This window comes from Marmota flaviventris, chromosome 1 (genome assembly GCF_047511675.1).
Source record: "Marmota flaviventris isolate mMarFla1 chromosome 1, mMarFla1.hap1, whole genome shotgun sequence".
Lineage (NCBI taxonomy): Eukaryota > Metazoa > Chordata > Mammalia > Rodentia > Sciuridae > Marmota > Marmota flaviventris.
The window spans coordinates 83,925,004-83,946,807 of NC_092498.1; the positions used below are offsets into that span (position 1 = coordinate 83,925,004).

Below are 21,804 nucleotides of genomic sequence, written 5' to 3' on the forward strand. Positions count from 1 at the left end.
AACCCCTTTCCCTCTTATGATGTTGACCTACTGAAGAGTCCAAGCCACTGTCATGTAGAGTGTGGCACTTCCAGGATTTGTCTGGCTGCTGCCCTGCTGGGTTATTCAGTTATCAGTTCTATTTCCTATTACCAGAAGTTCTAGCTAAAAGGTTTCTGATTCAAATCCATGATTTAGAACTACAGTTCATCTTAAGTGATTTGCAACATGAATTAGACTGTCAGAAGAAGTAGAATACCTGATTGCCGCCTCCCCCCACATTGTTGATTTGGTTCCTGAGTAAAGATGACAGTCTATTGTTTTCTACAAAATCTCCCCATGAAGTAATCTAGTCTGTTATTATTCTGACGTTATATAAATGCTAGTTCCTATCAACCATTTACCTTCTAGAGAACATAAATTAATAATTCTTGCCTAGATCAATATTTTCATTAGTGGTTACAATATGACTTTTTTTTTTTTTTTCAAATTCTTGTTCTATTTTTATTAGCTGTGTTCTTTGATAAATGTAGAGCTTCTCATCAGAGGGGCTGTTACCCTATAATGGATTTCCTCCTGGAAAAGCAGAGAAATGCTAGATCCTTCTCTTTACCTATTTTCAAAGCAAAGACTTGTTTAAAATAGCATTTTCTTATGATAACAACTTAGTTTCATATGATAACAACTTAGTTTTTTAGTCTTTTTTGTGTTTTAAATAACATTGTGTACTTATTCAGTGTTTCAAGTATAATTACTCTTTGATTTTCAAATTGTCATGACTTTAGCCATGTGGACAGATTTTTAGTACATTAATCTGAAGCATATGAGAGTTCTGAACTAGAATATAGGGAATTAGGAGTGTGTAAGAAGTGGTTCAAGTAACAGAAATGAAATATACTGCCTGAGAATACAGGGTGGACAACCAAGCAGCCCAGCCTAGAGTTTTGAATAACTTCCAGCATTTATAGGAAGAATTCTTAACATATGCATTTGGGAGTTCCTTTTGAATTTTTTTTCTCCAGTTTCTTACAAGTGATTTCATGAAATGACTAGAAATTACTGATTAAGCCAATATTCAGATTGTTTTTTTTTTTGTGAACTTGGTGTTATTTGTTCCCCTCTTCTATTTTGATTTGTTTGAATTTGTTGTCTGTTCACTCAAAATTTTTTTTAAATTTAGCATTATGATGAATATGTGCAACTGTAGTAAAACTTACTCCTTTAGGATAAGGATTGACAAACATTTTAAATATATAAATATATAAGAAATTCCTAGAATGCTAGATCAAAATCATCCATGATAATAGCACAGAGAGGGAATATAATTTTAAAATGCAGTATATGGAGAATCTTTACTAACTCATTTTTCCCTCAAAAATGTCTTTTATAGATTAAACCTTTATTAGTAGCAAAATTTTCTATCTCTGATATAAGGTGCAGATATTTATCTATTTTCTAATTCACATCTTTTTTAATACATTCCATAGGTATAGAAAATATATCAAGTTATTAACTTAGCAACATAAGTGTAATTATTAGGGTCCTTGTCATTTGGGTTTTTATAATACCTAATAAAATAAGAATTAATGATAAATACTAAATTATTTTGATGACCTAGGTTTGGTTTCCAGTGAGCATGTCATTTTAAAAACATGTGACTGAATTCTTTCAATCTCTTCAAAACTAAGACAAGAATATAATACTATTTGATGATGAAAATATTTAAAGCTATTTTATATAATTCTATTTTATATATTTAAAGCTATTTTTATATTTCTTTAAAAATATTCTATATATATTTAATTCAATTCATGTTTGGGAATTTAATAATGTACGCCTGGGAAATTTTTAGTACACCACTGGGATAATGAACTAACAAATTATTTTTAGTAACTTATTCCATCAGTAGCTAATAACCACAGGCTGTGTTCACTTCTTACAGTCGCTCTTGGAAGCCCATGATATTGTGGCATCAAAGTGTTATGATTCACCTCCATCAAGCCCAGAAATGAATAATTCTTCTCTCAATAATCAGTTATTACCAGTAGATGCCATTCGTATTCTTGGAATTCACAAAAGAGCTGGAGAGCCATTGGTAAGTAGATAAATCAGTGCCTTCTTAAATCTGAAATGTAAATAAATTGTGACTCAGTCACTACTTTTATCTGTTTTTTTTTTCTTTTTCTTAACATAATCTGAAAACTTTTTATTAGTCTTTTTTACCCACATATAAACACACAGCTGACAGTCTCTCAAATTGATCGAGCATATAAAACTAAAAAGAAAAGTTTAACTTAGAATTAGATGTTAGAAGTATGCCAGTAGGTATCAAAGAATTCAAAAGAGAACTACTTCAATTCTTTCTGCCTTTAAAAAAATAATGAACTCAGGTTGCTTACTAATGATAGTATTAAAACATGGCATAAGGTTGGTTATTAAAAATTGAAGCCATTTTTCAAATACCTGTAAGTAGTGAAGTTCACTGTTTCTGCTCTTGTGGATCCTAAGAATAGTGGAATGAAGAAAAGGAAAAGCCAAGAATGAGAATGCACAAATACCCTTTCATATTTCCTTGACCTTCCTTTTATCCTGTGGAATACAGCCTAGATACTAGTATTTGTTTCATTTTTAGGGTTAACCTTACCAAGAAAGTTCTTTTTGATGGGTGCTGTATATTCTTACAATTGCATCTAGCTGAATGGGATTAAAATATTAAGACAGGATTGATCATGGGAAAAGTAAGAACAACTTATATAGCTTTGGAATTATTTCTTATATTCATGAATATTTACCTATTTCTTATTAATAAAATAAAATAAATAGTTATTCTATTTCTTGTTTCTTCTAGGGTGTAACGTTCAGGGTTGAAAATAATGATCTGGTAATTGCCCGAATCCTTCATGGAGGAATGATAGATCGACAAGGTCTGCTTCATGTGGGAGATATCATCAAAGAAGTCAATGGCCATGAGGTTGGAAACAACCCAAAGGAATTACAGGAATTACTGAAAAATATTAGTGGAAGTGTCACCCTAAAAATTTTACCAAGTTATAGAGATACCATTACTCCTCAACAGGTTAGTAATAAAAGTTTTGGTAATGTTAAGAATAACTAATAACCCTGTTAGATATAACCCACCAGTTGCTACCATTTTTGCAAAAGGAAAGAACTGCTTTAATTGTTCTGAATTGACTTATTTTGTCATGGGTGAATTAATGAATTTTTTAAAAACACTATCTTGCTATTATAAAGGAAATAGAAAGTACATTTTTTGTGAACACTGTGAACCTCTGTCCTTACATCTAGGTATCAGAAAAACCATAAATCCATTTAAATATTAATGTACAAACATTTTTGACATGTATTCCAGGCTTTGTATTAAGGCCTTTGAGAGGACGTTGTGTATATCACTTCCAGATTAGTGTTCATGTAATAGGCTCAATAAAGAATGAAGCCAAAAAGGAGGATGGATACAGAAGATCTTGGACACTTGGTTTGCAGACATTTGATCTGTATTTTAGGTAAAATAGATATTTGAATAAGGGAATATTTTAACAATCAAGACCAACTAGGTTAACAAGTGGCTACTGTAGTTATTGATGGAGATGATAAAAATGTATGATGAAATTATAAAGAAAGAAAAAGAAAGGAATTGCACAAAAATAGTTGAAAATTATAGTAGTATTGGAATGGAAAAGAGGATTTTCAAACTTAGAAAACAGAAATAGGAAATATTCATCATTTTTCAGATTGATACCTCTAATGTTCAATTTTATTCCAAAAATTTATTATTTGATGTAGGAATGAAATTTTACATTTTCTTGCATAAAATACTGCCAAGGTATCTTCCTTCTTGTTTTTATTTTCCATATAATTCTTCAAAATAATATTTGTTGAATGCCTATTTTAAACTGTTCTCTGGAAAACAGGATGGACTATTTAGTTTTGAGTTCTACCAAATAAATGGAGCTTCTGAAAATAATAGGTTTATAATGAACTTTGATTGAAATGAAAGTGGAGAGCTTAGTTAAAAAAAAAGGAATTGTAAAAATAAAATGCATTAGTACTTAGACATCTCATGTTACTGTACTTTTCAGGCTGCCTTTGTTCCTCAACTGGTGTATTTCCATTTGTGACAACATGAGACCTGTCTTGCACCTCCATAGATTAGAAGAGTAAAATCTAAGTTTTGCTATTTTTTATTATTTTATATGCATTGTGATAGGAAGATCCCTTCAAACCCCCTTCCCCCAATGGTCTTAGCTTCAGAATTCCTACAGTTCACCATGGCCACAATGGACTTTACAGGCAAAATAAATTTTTGTGATATTAAGTTTCTATGTAGATTCTGTATCTTTTTTAAATTTTTTTTATTTGTTCTAATTAGTTATACATGACAGTAGAATGTACTTTGACACATCATGCACAAATGGAGTACAACTTCTCATTCTTTTGGTCGTACATGGTGTTATAAAGATTGTGTAATCATATATGCACTTAGGGCAATAATGTCTGATTCATTCAACTATCTTCACTCCTCCCAAAACCCCTCCCCTCCCTTCACTCCGCTCTAAGAAAAAGTACCTCTGTTCTTCCCTAGCACCCCCCACCTTTATTGTGAATTAGCATCCAAATATCAGAGAAAACATTCAGCCCTTTGGTTCTTTGGGATTAGCTTATTTTGCTTAGCATGATGTTCTCCAGTTCCATCCATTTACCTGAAAATGCCATAATTTCATCCTTCTTTAAGGTTGAGTAAGTTTCCATTGTGTATATATACTACAGGTTCTTTATCCATTCATCTGTTGAAGGGCACCTTAGTTTACTATTGTGAATTGAGCTGCTATAAACATTGATGTGGCTGTGTCACTGTAGTATGCTGATTTTAAGTCCTTTGGGTATAAACCAAGGAATGGGATAACTGGGTCAAATGGTGTTTCCATACCAGGTTGTACTGCTTTCCATAGTGGTTTCACCAATTTGCAGTCCCACCAGCAATGTATGAGTATACCTTTTACCCCACATCCTTGCCAACATTTGTTGTAGCTTTTATTCTTGATAGTTGCCATTCTGGCTGGAGTGAGATGGAATCTCAGTGTAGTTTTGATTTGCATAGATTCTGTATTGTGTACACTGAATAGAATGAAATGTGTAGATATTTAGTCTTGACTTAAGTATATTTTCCTATCCCATGCCTTCTGAAACTCTGGCTTTCACTTAGCCTTTAGATCTGGGGGAGGGGATTAAAATGGGGGAGAAGAGGTCCTACAAGCTTGTGAAGCAGACTCAGGCCTATCCGACCGTAAAAATGGAAAGACTATAACATGGAGGATCCCAAAGGAGGACTACAGATGTCCAAAGGGGGGCTTTTGAAAAAACGAACAGGGGAGCTATTACTCATTACATTGGAATAATAGACATACGTCAGGACTGCCCTGGGCAACCCAGGAGCATCCTGCTAAGAGAAACTATGAGAAAGGAAGGGCATTTAGCCTCCTCAACTCTGTGTAGTAGCTTTATCATATAGTTCAATAAATTTCCCGTCTCTGGTTTTGTTTTCTGCAGATTCAGTTACCTGCAGTCAACCAAAGTCTTAAAATGTTAATTGGAAAATTGCTGAAATAAAGAACTCATAAGTTTTAGATTGCACACTATTCTGATTAGTATGATGAAATATTGCACTGTCCTATTCTGTTCCAACCAGAGGATGAATAATTCCTTCGTCTAGTGCACCTATGCTGTGTACGCTACCTCTCACCATTCACTTAGTGGCTGAATCTATTACCTGAACACCAGTTGTGGTATCACAAAGCTTGTGTTCCTGCAACCCGTTTTATTTAATAACAACCCCGAAGCACAAGGAAAGTAATGCTGGCAATTCAGATATGCCAATTCAAAAGCCATAAAGTGATTCTTTTGAGTGAAAAAGTGAAACTTTGACTTAATAAAGAAAGGAAAATAATTTGATGCTGAGATCACCAAGATATACATCAAGAACAAATCTTTAAGCTACAAAATTGTGAAGAAAGATTAGTGCAAACTTTGTGTTCTCACCTCAAACAGCAAAAATTACGGCCATGTTGCTTATGAAGTGCTTAGTTGGGATGGAAAAGGCATTGAATTATAGAGTTTGGTGCTATCAGAGATTTCAGGCATCCATTGAGAGATCTGGAATGTGTTCCCATGGGAAAGTGCAGATTCCTATGCTATGGAGTCAGTTGCAGCTCTTCCTCTGGATTTCTGTAAATGTAGATGGAAGCCAGGTGGTCTCCCTGCCATGGTGGTATTTTTCAAAGCACGCCAGTAGATCATCTTTGTCAGAATGATTTGGGATTACTAGCTAATAGTCCAAAATCTGTATGAGACATAAAGATCTCTATTTTTAAATATGAGGACTAGGGTAATCTGGACATTGTAGCCAGTCTGAAGTTCTTCACCTTACATGTAGTTTAGGTTTCTAGAGGCTGTTCATAATTCTGTTTCTTCATTAGGACCAAACTGATAGGAATTCTCTTTTATTCATTGTTTAAGATCAGCATGACCTGAATACCAAAAATATTATAGGGAAAGAAATTACATTAAATTTCATTTAAGAATATACATGTAAAAAATCCCAACAAAATAGTGACAAATAAAATTTAATTGTGCTTAAAGGAGATCATAATATAACCATGTCTACATTGGATATATTGTGAGTATGCTAGCATAGTTTCATATTAGAAAACCCATATATGAAACTAGACACATTAACAAATTAAAACAGAATAATCTCAATAGAGTATTTGATAAAATTCAACACCTATTTTTTCTTAAAGTTTTTTATTTATTTTTATTAGTGAATTGTAGTTATACATAATATTGTGCTTCATTTTGAGATAATGATATAAGCATGGAATATAATTTGTTCCAGTTCAGTTCCCCGTATTTCCCTACATCCTCCCGTGTTTCCCTTCCTCTACTCTACTGGTCCTCTATTTATTTATAGATTTTTTTCAATTAGTGCTTTATAGATATACATAAAGGTGAAATTCCCTGCTGTATATTTATATTTGTATTTAGCATAATTTGGTTAATTTCATTCCACCATTCCTCTCTTTTTCTTTCCTTCCTCCCTCCCTATCAACCCTCTGCTTCTCTGATCTCCCTTCTATTTTCATAGGGATTCCCCTCCAGCCACTTTTCCCCCCTTGGTTTGTCTAGATTCTATATATAAAAGAAAACATTCAACCCTTTTCTTTCTGTATGTGGCTTATTTCTCTTAACATGGTGTTTTCCAATTCTAGCCATTTACCAGCAAATGCCATAAGTCATTCTTCTTTATAGCTGAGTAAATCATGCATATATACCATATTTTTTTTATTCTTTTTTTGATGGGCACTTGGGTTGATCTCATAACTTGACTGTTGTCAGTTGCACTGCTATAACATTGATATGACTATATCACTCTAGTATGCTGATTTTAGTTCTTTTGGCTAAATGCCAAGGAGTGGCAAAGCTGAGTCATATGGTGGTTACATTCCTATTTTTTTTTTTTTGAGGAATATCTTTACTGCTTTCCAGAGTGTTGTACTAATTTTCAGTCCCACCAATAATGTATAAGTGTTCCTTTTCCCCCAACATCCTCGCCAACATTTGTTGTTGCTTGTATTCTTGATAGTTTTCAATTTGACTGGAGTGATATAAAATCTCGATATACTTTTTTTTTTTTTTTATAGTGCTAAGCCATCAAGTGGGACATTTTATTTTATTTTTTTTAATTTTTTATTGTTGGCTGTTCAAAACATTACATAGTACTTGATATATCATATTTCACAATTTGATTCAAGTGGGTTATGAGCTCCCATTTTTACCCCATATACAGATTGCAGAATCACATCAGTTACACATCCATTGATTTACATATTGCCATACTAGTGTCTGTTGTATTCTGCTGCCTTTCCTATCCTCTACTATCCCCCCTCCCCTCCCCTCCCCTCCCCTCTTCTCTCTCTGCCCCCTCTACTGACATTCGTTTGTCCCCCTTGTATTATTTTTCCCCTTCCCCTCACTTCCTCTTGTATGTACTTTTGTATAACTCTGAGGGTCTCCTTCCATTTCCATGCATTTTCCCTTCTCTCTCCCTTTCCCTCCCACCTCTCATCCCTGTTTAATGTTAATCTTCTTCTCATGCTCTTCGACCCTACTCTGTTCTTAGTTACTCTCCTTATATCAAAGAAGACATTTGGCATTTGTTTTTTAGGGATTGGCTAGCTTCACTTAGCATAATCTGCTCTAATGCCATCCATTTCCCTGTAAATTCTATGATTTTGTCATTTTTTAATGCAGAGTAATACTCCATTGTGTATAAATGCCACATTTTTTTTATCCATTCATCCATTGAAGGGCATCTAGGTTGGTTCCACAGTCTAGCTATTGTGAATTGTGCTGCTATGAACATCGATGTAGCAGTGTCCCTGTAGCATGCTCTATTTAGGTCTTTAGGGAATAGACCGAGAAGGGGAATAGCTGGGTCAAATGGTGGCTCCATTCCCAGCTTTCCAAGAAATCTCCATACTGCTTTCCAAATTGGCTGCACCAATTTGCAGTCCCACCAGCAATGTACAAGTGTACCCTTTTCCCCACATCCTCGCCAGCACTTGTTGTTGTTTGACTTCATAATGGCTGCCAATCTAACTGGAGTGAGATTCGATATACTTTTGATTGGAATGTTGCTAGGAATGTTGAACATTTTTTCATATATTTTTTAGTCATTTGTATTTCTTCTTTTGAGAAGTGTCTGTTTAGTTCTTTTGTTCATTTATCTATTGGGTTGGTATTTTGGAGTTAAATTTTTTGAGTTCTTTAAGTATTATGGGATATTAATTCCTGTCAAAGGAGCAGCTGGCAAAAATCTTTCATTCTGCAGGCTCTCTCTTCACACTCTTAATTGTTTCCTTTGCTGTGCAGAAGCTTTTTAATTTGATTCCATCCCATTTATAGATGCTTGGTTTTATTTCTTATACTTTAGTAGTCTTGTTAGGGAAGTCAGTGCCTGCACCTATATGATGGAGTATTATGCCTGTATATTTTCTTTTCTTTTTTCTAGCAGTTGCAAAATTTCTAGGTCTTGATCCACATTGAGTCCAGTTTTGTGCAGGTTGAGAAAGGAGGATTTGTTTTCAATCATATACATATGGATATTCAATTTTCCTAGCACTGTTTGTTAGAAAGGCTATATTTTTCCCAGCATACATTTTTGGCAACTTGTCAAATACTATAGACTGTGTCTGCGTGGATTTGTCTCATGTTTTCTATTTGATTCCAATAGTCTTCGTGTCAAATGTTTTTGTGCCAATACCGTACGGGTTTGTTGCTGTAGCTCTGTAATATAATTTGAGATCTGGTATTGTGATGCCTCCAGCATCACTCTTCTTGTTCAGGATTGCTTTTGCTATTCTGGATCTTCAAAATGAATTTTAGGACTAATTTTTCTAGTTTTGTGAAAAATGTCATTGGTATTTTTTTAAGTTGTAGATGGACACAATGTCTTTATTTTTATTTATTTATTTTTATGTGGTGCTGAGGATTGAACCCAGGATCTCACACCTGCAAGGCAAGCACTCTACCACTGAGCTACAACCCCAGCCCCAGTATTTTGATGAGAATTGCATTGAATCCATATATTGCTTTTGGTTGTGTGACCATTTTGACAATATTAATTCTGCCTATTCAAGAACATCCTGCTTCTAAGATCTTTGATTTCTTTCATCGGTGTTCTATAGTTTTCATTGTAGAGATCTTTCACCTCATTGGTTGGATTTATTATCAAGTTTTGTTTTGTTTTGTTTGAGGTTATTGTGAATGTCATAGTTTTCCTGATTTCTTTCTTAGCAGATTCATTATTGGATTATAGGAAAGTGATTGATTTGTGTATATTGATCTTATATCCTGCTACTTTGCTGAATTTGTTTATCAGCTCTAGAAATCTTTGGTGAAGTTTTTTTGGGTCTTCCAAATATAGAATCATGTCATCAGCAAACAGGTAATTTGTATTCCTTTAATTGCCTTCTTTTGTCTGATAGTTCTAACTAACTAGAGTTTAAAGAACTATATTGAGCAGATGAGAGTGGTTTTTAGAGGAAATGCTTTCAGCTTTTCTTCATTCATTATGATGTTGGTTTGGGGTTTGTCATATCTAGCCTTTATAATGTTGAGGTTAAGTTCCTCCTATCTCTAGTTTCTCCAGTGTTTTTAACATGAATGGGTGCTGGATTTTGTTGAATGCTTTTTCTGCATCTGTTGAGATGATCATGTGATCATTATTCTCCTTAACTCTAGTTATGTGATAAGTCACATTTATTGATTTGCGTATGTTGAACCAACTTTGCATCCCTGAAATGAAAAGTTTGTGATCATGGTGTACAGTCTTCTTAATGTGTTTTTTGATATGGTTTACTAGAATTTTATTAAGTATTTTTGTATCTATGTTCATCAAGGATGTTATTCTGAAATTTTCTTTCCTTGATGTGTCTTTGGTTTTGGTATCAGGGTGATACTGGCTTTATAGAATGTATTTGGAAATGTTCACTCCTTTTCAATTTCATGGAGTAATCTGAGACAGACTGGTGTTAGTTCTTCTTTAAAGGTCTGGTAGAACTCAGCTAAGAAGCTATCTGGTCCTGGGCTTTTCTTTGTTGGGAAGCTTTTAATTGCTGTTTAAGTTTCGTTGCTTGATGTTAGTTTGTTTACGTTTTCTGTACCTTTGTGGTTCAATTTGGGTAGATCATACATGTCTAGAAATATGTTAGTATCTTCTAGGTTTCCCTGTTTATTGGTGTATAAATTTTCAAAATAGTTTCTAATGATTCTCTGGATTTCATAACTATCTGGCAATATCTCCTTTTTCATCTCTAATTTTGCTTATTTGGGGCTTTTTTCTTTGGGTTAGTTAAGCTAAGGTTTTGTTCTTCTTTTTCTAGGACCTTAAAGTGTAATATTAGATTATTTACTTAGGATATTCCTTTTTTTTTTTTTTAATGTAAGAGCACAGTGCTGTAAACTTTCCTCTTAGAACTGCCCTCATACTGTCTGAGGGATTTTTTTTAAAATATTTTTTAGTTGTTGATGAATCTTTATTTTATTTATGTGTATGTGGTACTGAGAATCAAACCCAGTCCCTCACGCATGCTAGGCAAGCACACCACCACTGAGCCACAACCCCAGCCCCTATCTGAGGGATTTTGATGTATTATTTGTCTATTCTCGTTTGTATCTAAGATTTTAAAAAATTTATCCCTTGATTGCTTCTGAGATCTATTCATCATTAAAATGGTTTCTGTTTTTTATCTTGTTGATTTCTAATTTCATTTCTTTATGAACTGACATGATACAAGGAATTTTCTTTTTTTGTATTTGCTAACATTCTTTGTGCCTTAAAATATGATATATTGTAGAGAAAGTTCCATGTGTCACTGAGAAGAAACTGAATGTATTTGTTGATGATTTAAATATTCTATAGTTGTCTGTTAGCTCCATTTAATTAAGAGTATTTTTTAGTTCAGAAAAGTTTTTACATAGTTTGGATGACCTACCTAATGGTGAAAGAGGTGTGTTGAAATCATTCAGTATTATTTTTTTTAATAAGTTTTTTTATTTTTTAGTTTCAGGTGGACACAATATCTTTTATTTTCTTATTTTTATGTGGTGCTGAGAATCGAACCCAGTGCCTCACTCATGCTAGGTGGGCACGCTACCACTTGAGTCACATCCCCAGCCCACTCAATATTATTTTATTGTGATCTATTTGTTTCATTTTTTGAGGGGAGGGAGTGTGGTACCAGGGATTGAACTCAGTGGTACTCAACCACTGAGCCACATCCCCAGCCCAATTTTGTATTTTATTAGAGACAGGGTCTCACTGAGTTGCTTAGTGTCTCAGAGTTGCTGAGGCTGGCTTTGAACTTGGGATCCTCCTGTCTCAGCCTCCTGAGCCACTGGGATTATAGGTGTGTGCCACTGTGCCCAGCTTGATTCATTATTTTTAAATATTAGTAAATTTAAAACAAGAGGAAACCTCCTTTTATTTTAAAAAAAGAAAAACTGGAACAAATATTCTTATGAATAGTTGAATATTAGAAGCTTTCTTTTAAAGAGAGAAACTGGACTCTCTGTTGGTCTGCCTGAGATCTCTTTATGTGCCAACTCCAACTTCCCATGGAGCCCCATTTCCAGCATAATAAATGAGCCCATCATAAACCAAGAGAAACTTGTTAATATGAAACACAACTGTGTATTGGTAGAAAGGAACTGCCCTCAAATGATAAAACCATCAATATCTGTTATAACAGATGATAGCTTCAGTTTTCCTTAAATTAGGAATGAACAGTATATGTTTGCAAACTAGGGAATTGATCCATTTAATAAGCTCAGCATTGAGATATAGCTGGCAACAAACACTTTGACCAATTCCAGCCATTTGAGACAAAGCAGCTGACAGAAATGTCACCCAGGATCCTAAATCAGCTTGGCACTGACAAGCTTACGGACCCTGGCAGAAACTGGATGGAAAAGCACAACTTGCTACAGAGAAGAAGGGTGATCTTGTTCAGAATTTTGATGAGGATTTCAACAATGAAGCAAACTGAATTGATTTAACTTCTTAAAGAAATAATAATGAAATGTTAAGGATTTTTGACTGCTTTTAAAGTTTTCATTTGGGATATAACAACATATAGATCTGTAATATTTTAAATTCCAAGGCTCTTGGACATTTTTACTTTTTAATTATTCCTTATACTCAATTATTTGTTTGCTGTTAATTAAGTCAAAGAACTGAGAAACTGAAGTATAAAACAAAGGTGAATAAAGTCTTTGCCCAGTTTTAAAAAAAATGGAAGTAAAGAAGGGTGTTCATTAGCACCACTTTCAGTTAATATTTTCCTGAAAATTTCACAAGCATAGTATGGCAAAAATAAATTGTAAAAACAAAAGATTTTAGAAGTATGACAAAAAATTGATTTTTTTGCATGAAAACCTCCCCCAAAATTATACATTTAGAAGTAATAGTTTAATAATTTATCAAAATAATAGAAAAATAAATTAATATGCAACAATCACTTGATTATGTCATAGCAGACATCTAAAAACATAACTAGATCATTTACAATAGAGGCACAGAATGTCACATTTGTGTCAAGAATAAATCTAACGAAAAAAGTCAAGACCTCTACACCAAAAAAAAAAAAAAAATGTGAAGAGTTCTTATAGAGAGATCATGATATTCATGGATAGGAAGACAATATTGTGAAAATGTCAGTTTTCCTCAAATTGACTTATAGATTAAATGAAATTTCAATCAGAATTCCAGCAAGATTTTTCATGGCCTTTGAGAAGATAAATAGCTAAGACATTTTTGAGGCCAAAAAGGGAGGGGGCAGGAATAGGGGCTTATTGTATAGAAATTAAGATATTGTATTGGCATAGGAATAAATAGTATGATCAGTGGAATAGAGAGCTCAGAAAAAGACCTGTGTGTGTCCCCCCCACCCCTTTGGAATATGACAAAGACATCATTCAGTAAGAAAAGAAGAACGCACTCAAGGAATGGAGGGAAATTGGTTTATTCATAGGGATAATATTTGAAATTGTCTTCCCATTTCATTCTCTATATTTAAATCAAGTAAAATACACTTGGTCAGTAAATATTTGCAGTTATATTAGAAATCACAGTGTGAAATTCCATCTTATACTGTTCAATGGGCAAAATCAGTTGAAAGTTTGTGTGTAACAAGATGCAGTAATTTCCTAGAGTAGTTCTTAATATGTACGACTGGAAACAGGTTAACAAGCATGTAAATCCAAAATCATTACATGCATATAGTATAGTATTTTTAATTCAAAATAACTAAAAGCATACTTTCAAACAATATATATAGATGCAATTAAATCTATATACAAAAGGTAAAGAAAGGAGTTTGTGAATAAAGGTCCAGGGTAAGAGTCACCTTGGTTGGGGAAGCCAGGATGATGGAAGAGACAGAATGGAATAAGGACAGGAGGACCACACAGGCTTAGACTGTGTTTTGGTTGGCAAATCCATGTTGTTGTTCATTATATTATTAACCCTCATATGGGCCAATGACTCAAATGTGACAGAAATTTGAGAATTTTGATTAGCATAATTTTGAATAGCCTAAGCTAATATTTTTTTAATAAAATTTTACTACAACAACTGAAACTTAAATTTGTGGCCCCCAGATGGATTTGCCCCTCAAATCTTTTTTAAGCTATATTTATATATCGTCTCCTTGCTTGTCTCAAAATGTGTGTGTGTGTGTGTGTGTGTGTGTGTGTTTAACCAAGTAGTCCACATGCATATACTGAGAAAATCTTCAGAAAAGAACATCCTGATTTGCAGAGATTTTCTTCCAGTATCTGGCTTGACTTTTCATTCTCTTAACAGTGTCAATCATTCAAAGAGTAGAAGTTCTTAATTTGGGTAAAGTTCAACTTATCACATTTTCTTTTGTAAGTCATGCTTTTGTTGTTTTGTAAGAAATCATTATATAACCCAAGGTCAAAGATTTTTTTCCTTTATTCAAGAAGTTTTATAGTTCTGTGCTTTAAATCTAGGTCTATAACTGACCTACTAGGAGTTTATTTTTATATATAGTGTGAGGAAAAGATCAAAGTTGGTATTTTTTCTTTTACTTTTTACGTATAAATATTCATTTTTTTCTAGTTCTGTTTGTTGAAAGGAAAAACTTTCTTTCAAGCTCAGAAAATTTTTTTCTAGTTTCTTCAGATATTTTTTGACCCCTCTATTTCTCCTTTTTCTTTCCATTTACATAGCAGGCTCCTTGAAGTTCTCTCATAATTCACTAATGTGCTAATTCATCGGGTCTTTTTTCCTCCATATTTTCCATATTGGATAGTTTCTATTGCTGTATCTTTGGTTTACTATTTTTTTTTCTTCTGCATTTGCTATTAATCACAACTGATTTTTTTTTAATCATAGAAAAATTAGTTTTTATTTCTTTAGGTTCAAATTGTATGTGTGTGTGTGTGTGTGTGTGTGTATCATGTGTACACTTAACATGCCCACTCTTGAACATCTGAACACAAAATGTAAAATTAAAATAATGATCATACTGGCCTCGTCTATTGGTTCTATTATTTTCATCTTTTCTGGGCTACTCTTAATTGGCTTTTCTCCTCCTTCTAGGTTATATTTTCCTGATCATTTTCAGTTGGCTATCAGGCATCATGAATTTTAGTTTGTTGGGTGGTGGATATTTTTGTATTAGGAATATTTTTAAGTTTTGTTCTTTGATTCAGTTACATGGAAGTACTCTGATCCTTTGAAATCTTGCTTCTTAAGCTTTAATAGATGCAACCAGAGCAGGGGAAGTCTAGGGCATTGCCCTTCTGAGTACTCTACCTAGTGTCTCATGAATCATGAGATTCTTTTTTCCCCACCAACCTGGTGAGAATGGACACTATTCTTGACCTTATATGACCTCCTGATATTTGACATTTTCAAGTGCCCCATCAGTAAGGAAGGAGCAGCTGGGTACTTTCCTTATATGCATGCACTAAACAGGGGACAGCTAAAAACTGGAGGGAGTCCCTGTGATTCTTAAGTCCTCCCTCTCTGTAGCTTTCCTCACTGATACTCTTTTCAGTACTCTGTTGCCTTCTCAATCTTCCTGATCTCCCAGCTCATCTCCTCAACTTGGAGATCACCGGACTCCAGCAGTAGTCTTCTCGCCTGAGTTGCATCCGGGGACCTTTCCCTGTGCAATTAACTGGGGCATATGTGCAGTTCATGATTTTTGTTTGAAGACATCTTGTAGAGATCACTGTCTTTCTTGCCTGATCTCTGATGTCTTGAGAAACATTGTTTCATATATTCTATCCAGTTTGCTAGATGTTTCAGAAAATTTAAATTTTTGATTAAGTGGTTCAGAAATCAAAAAAATCTAAGTAGGTAATCAGTTGTCTCCCTGTGAATCCTTTCTGCTATCAGTCTAATACCTATCATCCCAATAAGAAACTGTGCTGTTAGTTTTATCTTTCTGTAGTTTCTTTATTCATATGCAAGTAAATAAAAATTATATACTCTTACTCCCCTTCCACTTCCTTTTTCATGAAAGGTTTTCATGATATGCATGCTATTTTGAATCTTCTCTCTCTTTTATTTTCACTTAAGCATGCATCTTAGATCTTTCCTCTTCATACCTAAACTGCCTCCCCTCACCACCCTCTTTCACTCACAAATGCTTTTTTTTTTTTAAACTGCTACAATAGTGTTATGTAACATAGGCTTATCATCAGTTGTTTAACCAATTCCCTATTGTTAAATAGTTAGGTTGCTTCTAATCTTTTGCTGTTTGGAATAACTTAGTAGTAGTCTTGTACATAAATCATTTTGCATGTATCTGATTAATAGAACTATTGAATCCATTCTCAGAAGTAGATTACTAGGTCAGAAGGTTTATGCATTTGTAATTTTCATAGTTTTTCCCAAATTGTCCTCCCAAGGGGTTGAACCATCTTCCACAAGTCTATTAGGGATATGGACTAATAGGTGTTTTTCCTATCTATAGAATATATCAAACATTTGGATTTATACTAGTAAAATAGGAATAAAATGTTGCAGTTTCAATTTGTTTTCTGAGGTTGATCATCTGTGTTTAAAAGTGAAAGGAAAGTAATTTTACTCTTATAATTTTTGTTCATTCAGTTCTTATTTGTAAAAAAATAAGAATGTGAAATTGAAATGCTTTAGTTGATGGTGTTTAGTAACTTATTTATAAAGAACAGTTAGGGGCCGGGGTTGTGGCTCAGTCAGTGGGCAGAGCGCTTGCCTAGCATGCATGAGGCACTGAGTTTGATCCCCGGCACCACATAAAAATAGGAAAATAAAATAAAGGTATCGTGTCCAACTACAACTAAAAAATAAATAAATATTTTTTAAAAAAGAACAGTTAACATTCATACATAGCCTACTAGTGAAACACTTCAAGATTCAATTAATAAATAATTACATTAAATATAGTAAATTCTCCAATGATTTTAAAGTTATTATAGAATATCTATATCAAAGCTGGATTAATTGATTTTTCAGGCAGATTTTACCTAAGTAAAACTAGGTTTAATCTGAATTTGAGCATAAGGGAATGATCCAAAATTAGTTGGATAGATGAAAACATAATTGTTCCTTCTAGAAATTTTTATATTTGAGAAATGTAATTTGTTTTCCACAAATAATTGTATTTCCAGAATAATTTTAAGGAAAGTAGGGGAATGCATATTTGAAATTTGGATTAAATTTGTAACTTTATGGTTACAAAATATGTTCCCACACATAAGAAGGACAAACATGGTTAGATAATAGGACATGGTTCTTCATCAAGCTCCCCTTTTATTAGAAATGAGGAATATGCAGGTATTTTATAACTATGTATACCATTTCCTTTTCTCTGCCTCATCTTAAGTACCTCTAATTTCTTGCTTCTATCATTTATAATTTGTGGGCAATTAATTAGAGAGGTAGTTTCTTTACCAAGTGAAACAATAAAATGGCCCAGAAGTTATTTATACTTTATTGATTTATTATAAATTAAAAGCTGGCTTTATTTATGCAATTAAAAATATATTTTTAGAGTTACATCAACATGGAGAGGCATCCAGCACACATGCGTCAGGTATGAAGTCATTCCAGAGCATTCTCTGGTATTCCCTTTTTCTTCCTTATCAGTCAACTAAATTTACCTTGATTAAACTTACTTGTTTGGTTTTTTCCCCCACTTTCAAAACATAGAGCTGCATGCCATTGTCAAGTTATCCAGCTGACACATTTTAGCAATTTTAATATGTTTGTATGCTTGCTTTTTAGATACTTGTAAAATTGTATATCAGGCCAAAAAAAAATTGGCTAACTGATTTTTTAGCATTAGTTTTTAGCTTTTTCAAGTTGTTGAAAATGTTCTCAATGCTTTCTATCAAAATCATCTAATTTTAAATAACTAAATTTTGTCATATGTCCCCAAACTTAGTTATTTTAAAATTATTTTAGTATGCATCTATCATATTAATTTTTACCACACTAATAATATATGCACTTGTACTATTTGAATCTCTTATTTGGTTATAGTTATGGAAGTATAATAAACAAAATAGAAAAATAATATTGTTATTTTGACTAATTGTGTGCTTTCCTGCTTACTAAAGTATACCTGCTGATTAATACTGAGGCTATTCTTTAGAAGATAAAATTTGAATTTCTGTAAATATGTGTGAAAAAAGTCTGTTTTTAAAAAGCAGTTGTCTGAACTTTCAAATGTTGAAAATGCTTAAATTAATTAGAATTCAAATTAAAGTGAACAAGCAAAATATCCCAGATAACTGACATACTTTTGTTAATAAAGCAAATTTAAAAGAAACATGTATATGTAAATGAATTTAAATTGGAAAATAGTTAAAAGGCTTTTTCAGTATTTGTCTTACAATTAATTTAGTGCTGATCATTTAAATATAAGTGATCATATAAATCAGAGCAAGTTAATTTTTGAAAACTATTTTTCATATTAGTTTTGGCCAGTGTAAATGTGTTTGATTAAAAAAAATTACTAGGGATGAAAGTAGATTTTTTAAAATTTTCTTTAAGATTACCAAATGTATTTCAGGTCTAACTTCACCACAAACTTTTATATTTTAATTTTTGTGTCAGGATCCCTTTACAAAGTCAGTCCTAATATATCTGAAATATATGCCTTCAATCAACTGCATACTTTATTTCAGGATATTAATTGAAAAGTAACATTAAAAATTATGCAGCATTGGTTGAAAAATCAAATAAAAAGATTGGGGGAATGTAGGAAAATGTGGAATGGAATAATTGTCAAACTTTGCTGATTTAAGATTAATTAAAATACAATTTTAATATAGTACTAATGTTTACTGTTTTTTTCTGATGCCAAATTGTTAATATCTAATAACTTGATTTTTACTTGTGAGAGACAAATTCCTTATTTGAAGTATTAAGTACATGTCACTTACAATTAAATCTCAGAGCTTTGAAAGGGAATTCAAAAATCCAGTGGCAAATAACTCATTTATGGTATTTTTCATTGTTATGTGTGTTTTAGGTATTTGTAAAGTGTCATTTTGATTATAACCCATACAATGATAACCTGATACCCTGCAAAGAAGCAGGATTGAAGTTTTCCAAAGGAGAAATTCTTCAGATTGTAAATAGAGAAGATCCAAACTGGTGGCAGGTTAGTATGCTTCTCAAATGTTCTTCAACTGCTTTTCTATTTTTAGTCTTAGATCTGGCCATTATCTGAATATTCAGGAGGAAGGTATTACCATTCCTTCCCTTATTTTTCCCACATGAACAGCTTCTGCCTCCTGGCTACTAATTTTGTGGAAAAAAAGAGCAAATTGCAAGAGAATTTGTGAGTAGCTATTAATCAATTCAGAATTCACCCACCTATGGTACAGTTCCATTGGTTTAGGGATTCGAGTAATTGGTTCTTTCACATGGGTGATTGCATTAAACTATGCTATGAGCAGGAAGAACTCACTTGGGGTCAACCCTTTTGTATAGTCTTGTCTTCTCCCTTTCTGTTTATGTTCATGGCAAGTAAAGCATAATTTCTTAAGGTCTTAAATCTATTTGTCACCTCTTCTCAGTTATTGAGAAATGAAGGTTTGCTATATTAGTTTTGTTTATGTCTTGGATTAAAATCTGTGAATAAAAAAAGAAATGTGTGTCATCACTATATTTTTCCCTTTCCCCATCTTCCATAAGATATATATGGTGATGTTATTTTTCCTTTCCTCTAATACTGCTTTCAGAAAGTTTTAGAAACAGTAATGAGTGTTTTTGTAATTGTATCAGCAAACAATTGCAGTCAAAATTGGAAAAACTGACAAATCAGAAAGTCTGGAAGCTTTTTAACTGTCATGCCAAATGACTGTCTCATTAAAGAATATAGTATAAGAGGAAAGAACGTAGGACCAAATTAAAATGAACTGAAATACTGGTAACTTACGTTAACTCTAAAACCATTTCCAGATAAGAATAGTCTTAAAATGTGTCCTATATTTAAATTGAGATTTGATTATGTATAAGTGTACTGTGTGTTGAGAGAACCAAGAGATGGATAAAATTAAACAGAATCCATGATTTCTAGAGGTTTTCACTGAATGTCTTAAAATACTTATTTTTAAAATTTGCTTTCTTTTGGCTATGTCTTTTATTTTTCCATGTTTTTTTTTCTATGAATGTCATCATTTAGCTTTCTCTTCTAATACAGTCACCATTTTCTCAATCTTTTCCTGCATTTTGATAGTCTATTAGTTTAATTTCCAGGGTTGCTAAAAATGATTTCAGGTTTTCTTTGCCAGTTGTAAGGATAAAGACAGTAACTGTGAAATAAGCAATATAGCCAAATCTTAGACTATTACTTAAAAATATCTTTTATTTTTATTTCAAGTGTTTTGAAATTAGATGAAGTTTTACCTATTTTAAATTTACTACCTCTCAGAATATTCAAATTCCTGTATATTGTCTTCATTGACTTGGTCTCAGGAAATAACAGTATAGCAGGATTATGATTAATAGTACATGTCTTACTAAAGGGTGCTGGATGAAATGTTCTCTTAACACATCTTACTATAATTGCCTTTTAGGATTTTTAGGTTTTTGTTTCTTTTGATGCTAGGGATGAAACCCAGGGCTTTGTGCATGCTGAACATATGCTCTACCACTGAGCTATACCCATAGTCCCTCATTCTGTATTATAGAACAGTATTTCTTTCCCTTCTTTGACTAATTTAATATTATGAACAAAAAGTGTTAATAATTGTAGAAGCCTGTATATCTTTGTATTTTGGTCTTAAAATTTCATCACCAAATAACATATATAAAGAATTTTAGGTACCAATCAATTCCTCAATGCTAATTAACCCAGTACCATGGATTTAAATCTAAAGGTTATTTTTTTTAAGTGACATTATTTTTACTGACCACTGCTTATCCTACTTACTAGAATATGGTCTCAAATTTTGGTCACTGAGGTATACAATTCATTAATTTGATTCTAGGCTAGCCATGTGAAAGAGGGAGGAAGCGCTGGTCTCATTCCAAGCCAATTCCTGGAAGAGAAGAGAAAGGCATTTGTTAGAAGAGACTGGGACAATTCAGGTGATGAGCTCGAAACAATAAGTACAAACAGCCCTTTGTTCTCACCTTTCTTTGCCTCTTTTGTCTAAATAAGCAATGGCTTTATTTAAGTATATCTAGAATTAATTCCTCCCATCTGCTTTATTTTCTCTCAAAATTAATCTTTTTGATCCCTTTCTGCCACCTACTGGTAGAGTATCAAAATTCAGTGGCTTAACTCACCCTTGCCCCCTTGAGCTTCCTAGGATGGGACATTAAGAAGATGATTGTCCCACTCTCATAAAATATCACAGTGCAGTTTTATCATATTCTGACATATTGTTTGCATTATATTGATCTTGTCATCCTTCCAGGACCTTTTTGTGGAACTATAAGTAGCAAAAAAAAGAAAAAAATGATGTATCTCACAACCAGAAATGCAGGTAGGTTTTAAATACTTTTCTTTTTAAGTCTAAAATAACTTATATCATTAATTACAGAATAAGCTCTGAATATGTACTTTAAAGTGAATGTAATTTAGACTACTACCCACTTGCAAGGGTCTGGCTTGTGAACACATGGTACAATATAACAAAGGTTTTTTAAGCCCTTACTGTATATACTAACTGATTTTTGTGAGTATAGTTTAAAAACCAAATGAATTGGTTAGC

The 21,804-nt window shown here is 32.9% G+C and overlaps 1 protein-coding gene across 4 annotated transcripts in view; it reads left to right on the top strand.

Annotated features, from left to right (window-relative positions):
• Positions 1 to 21,804, top strand: part of Pals2 (protein associated with LIN7 2, MAGUK p55 family member) — a 124,536-nt gene that overhangs the window by 73,682 nt on the left and 29,050 nt on the right. For all 4 annotated transcript variants that reach the window (XM_027932757.3, XM_071613808.1, XM_071613811.1 and 1 more), the window contains 5 exons: positions 1,922 to 2,074; positions 2,828 to 3,055; positions 19,110 to 19,241; positions 21,076 to 21,175; positions 21,508 to 21,576. In XM_027932757.3, the coding sequence (XP_027788558.1) occupies positions 1,922 to 2,074; positions 2,828 to 3,055; positions 19,110 to 19,241; positions 21,076 to 21,175; positions 21,508 to 21,576 (682 nt within the window). The remainder of the gene's footprint in view (positions 1 to 1,921; positions 2,075 to 2,827; positions 3,056 to 19,109; positions 19,242 to 21,075; positions 21,176 to 21,507; positions 21,577 to 21,804) is intronic.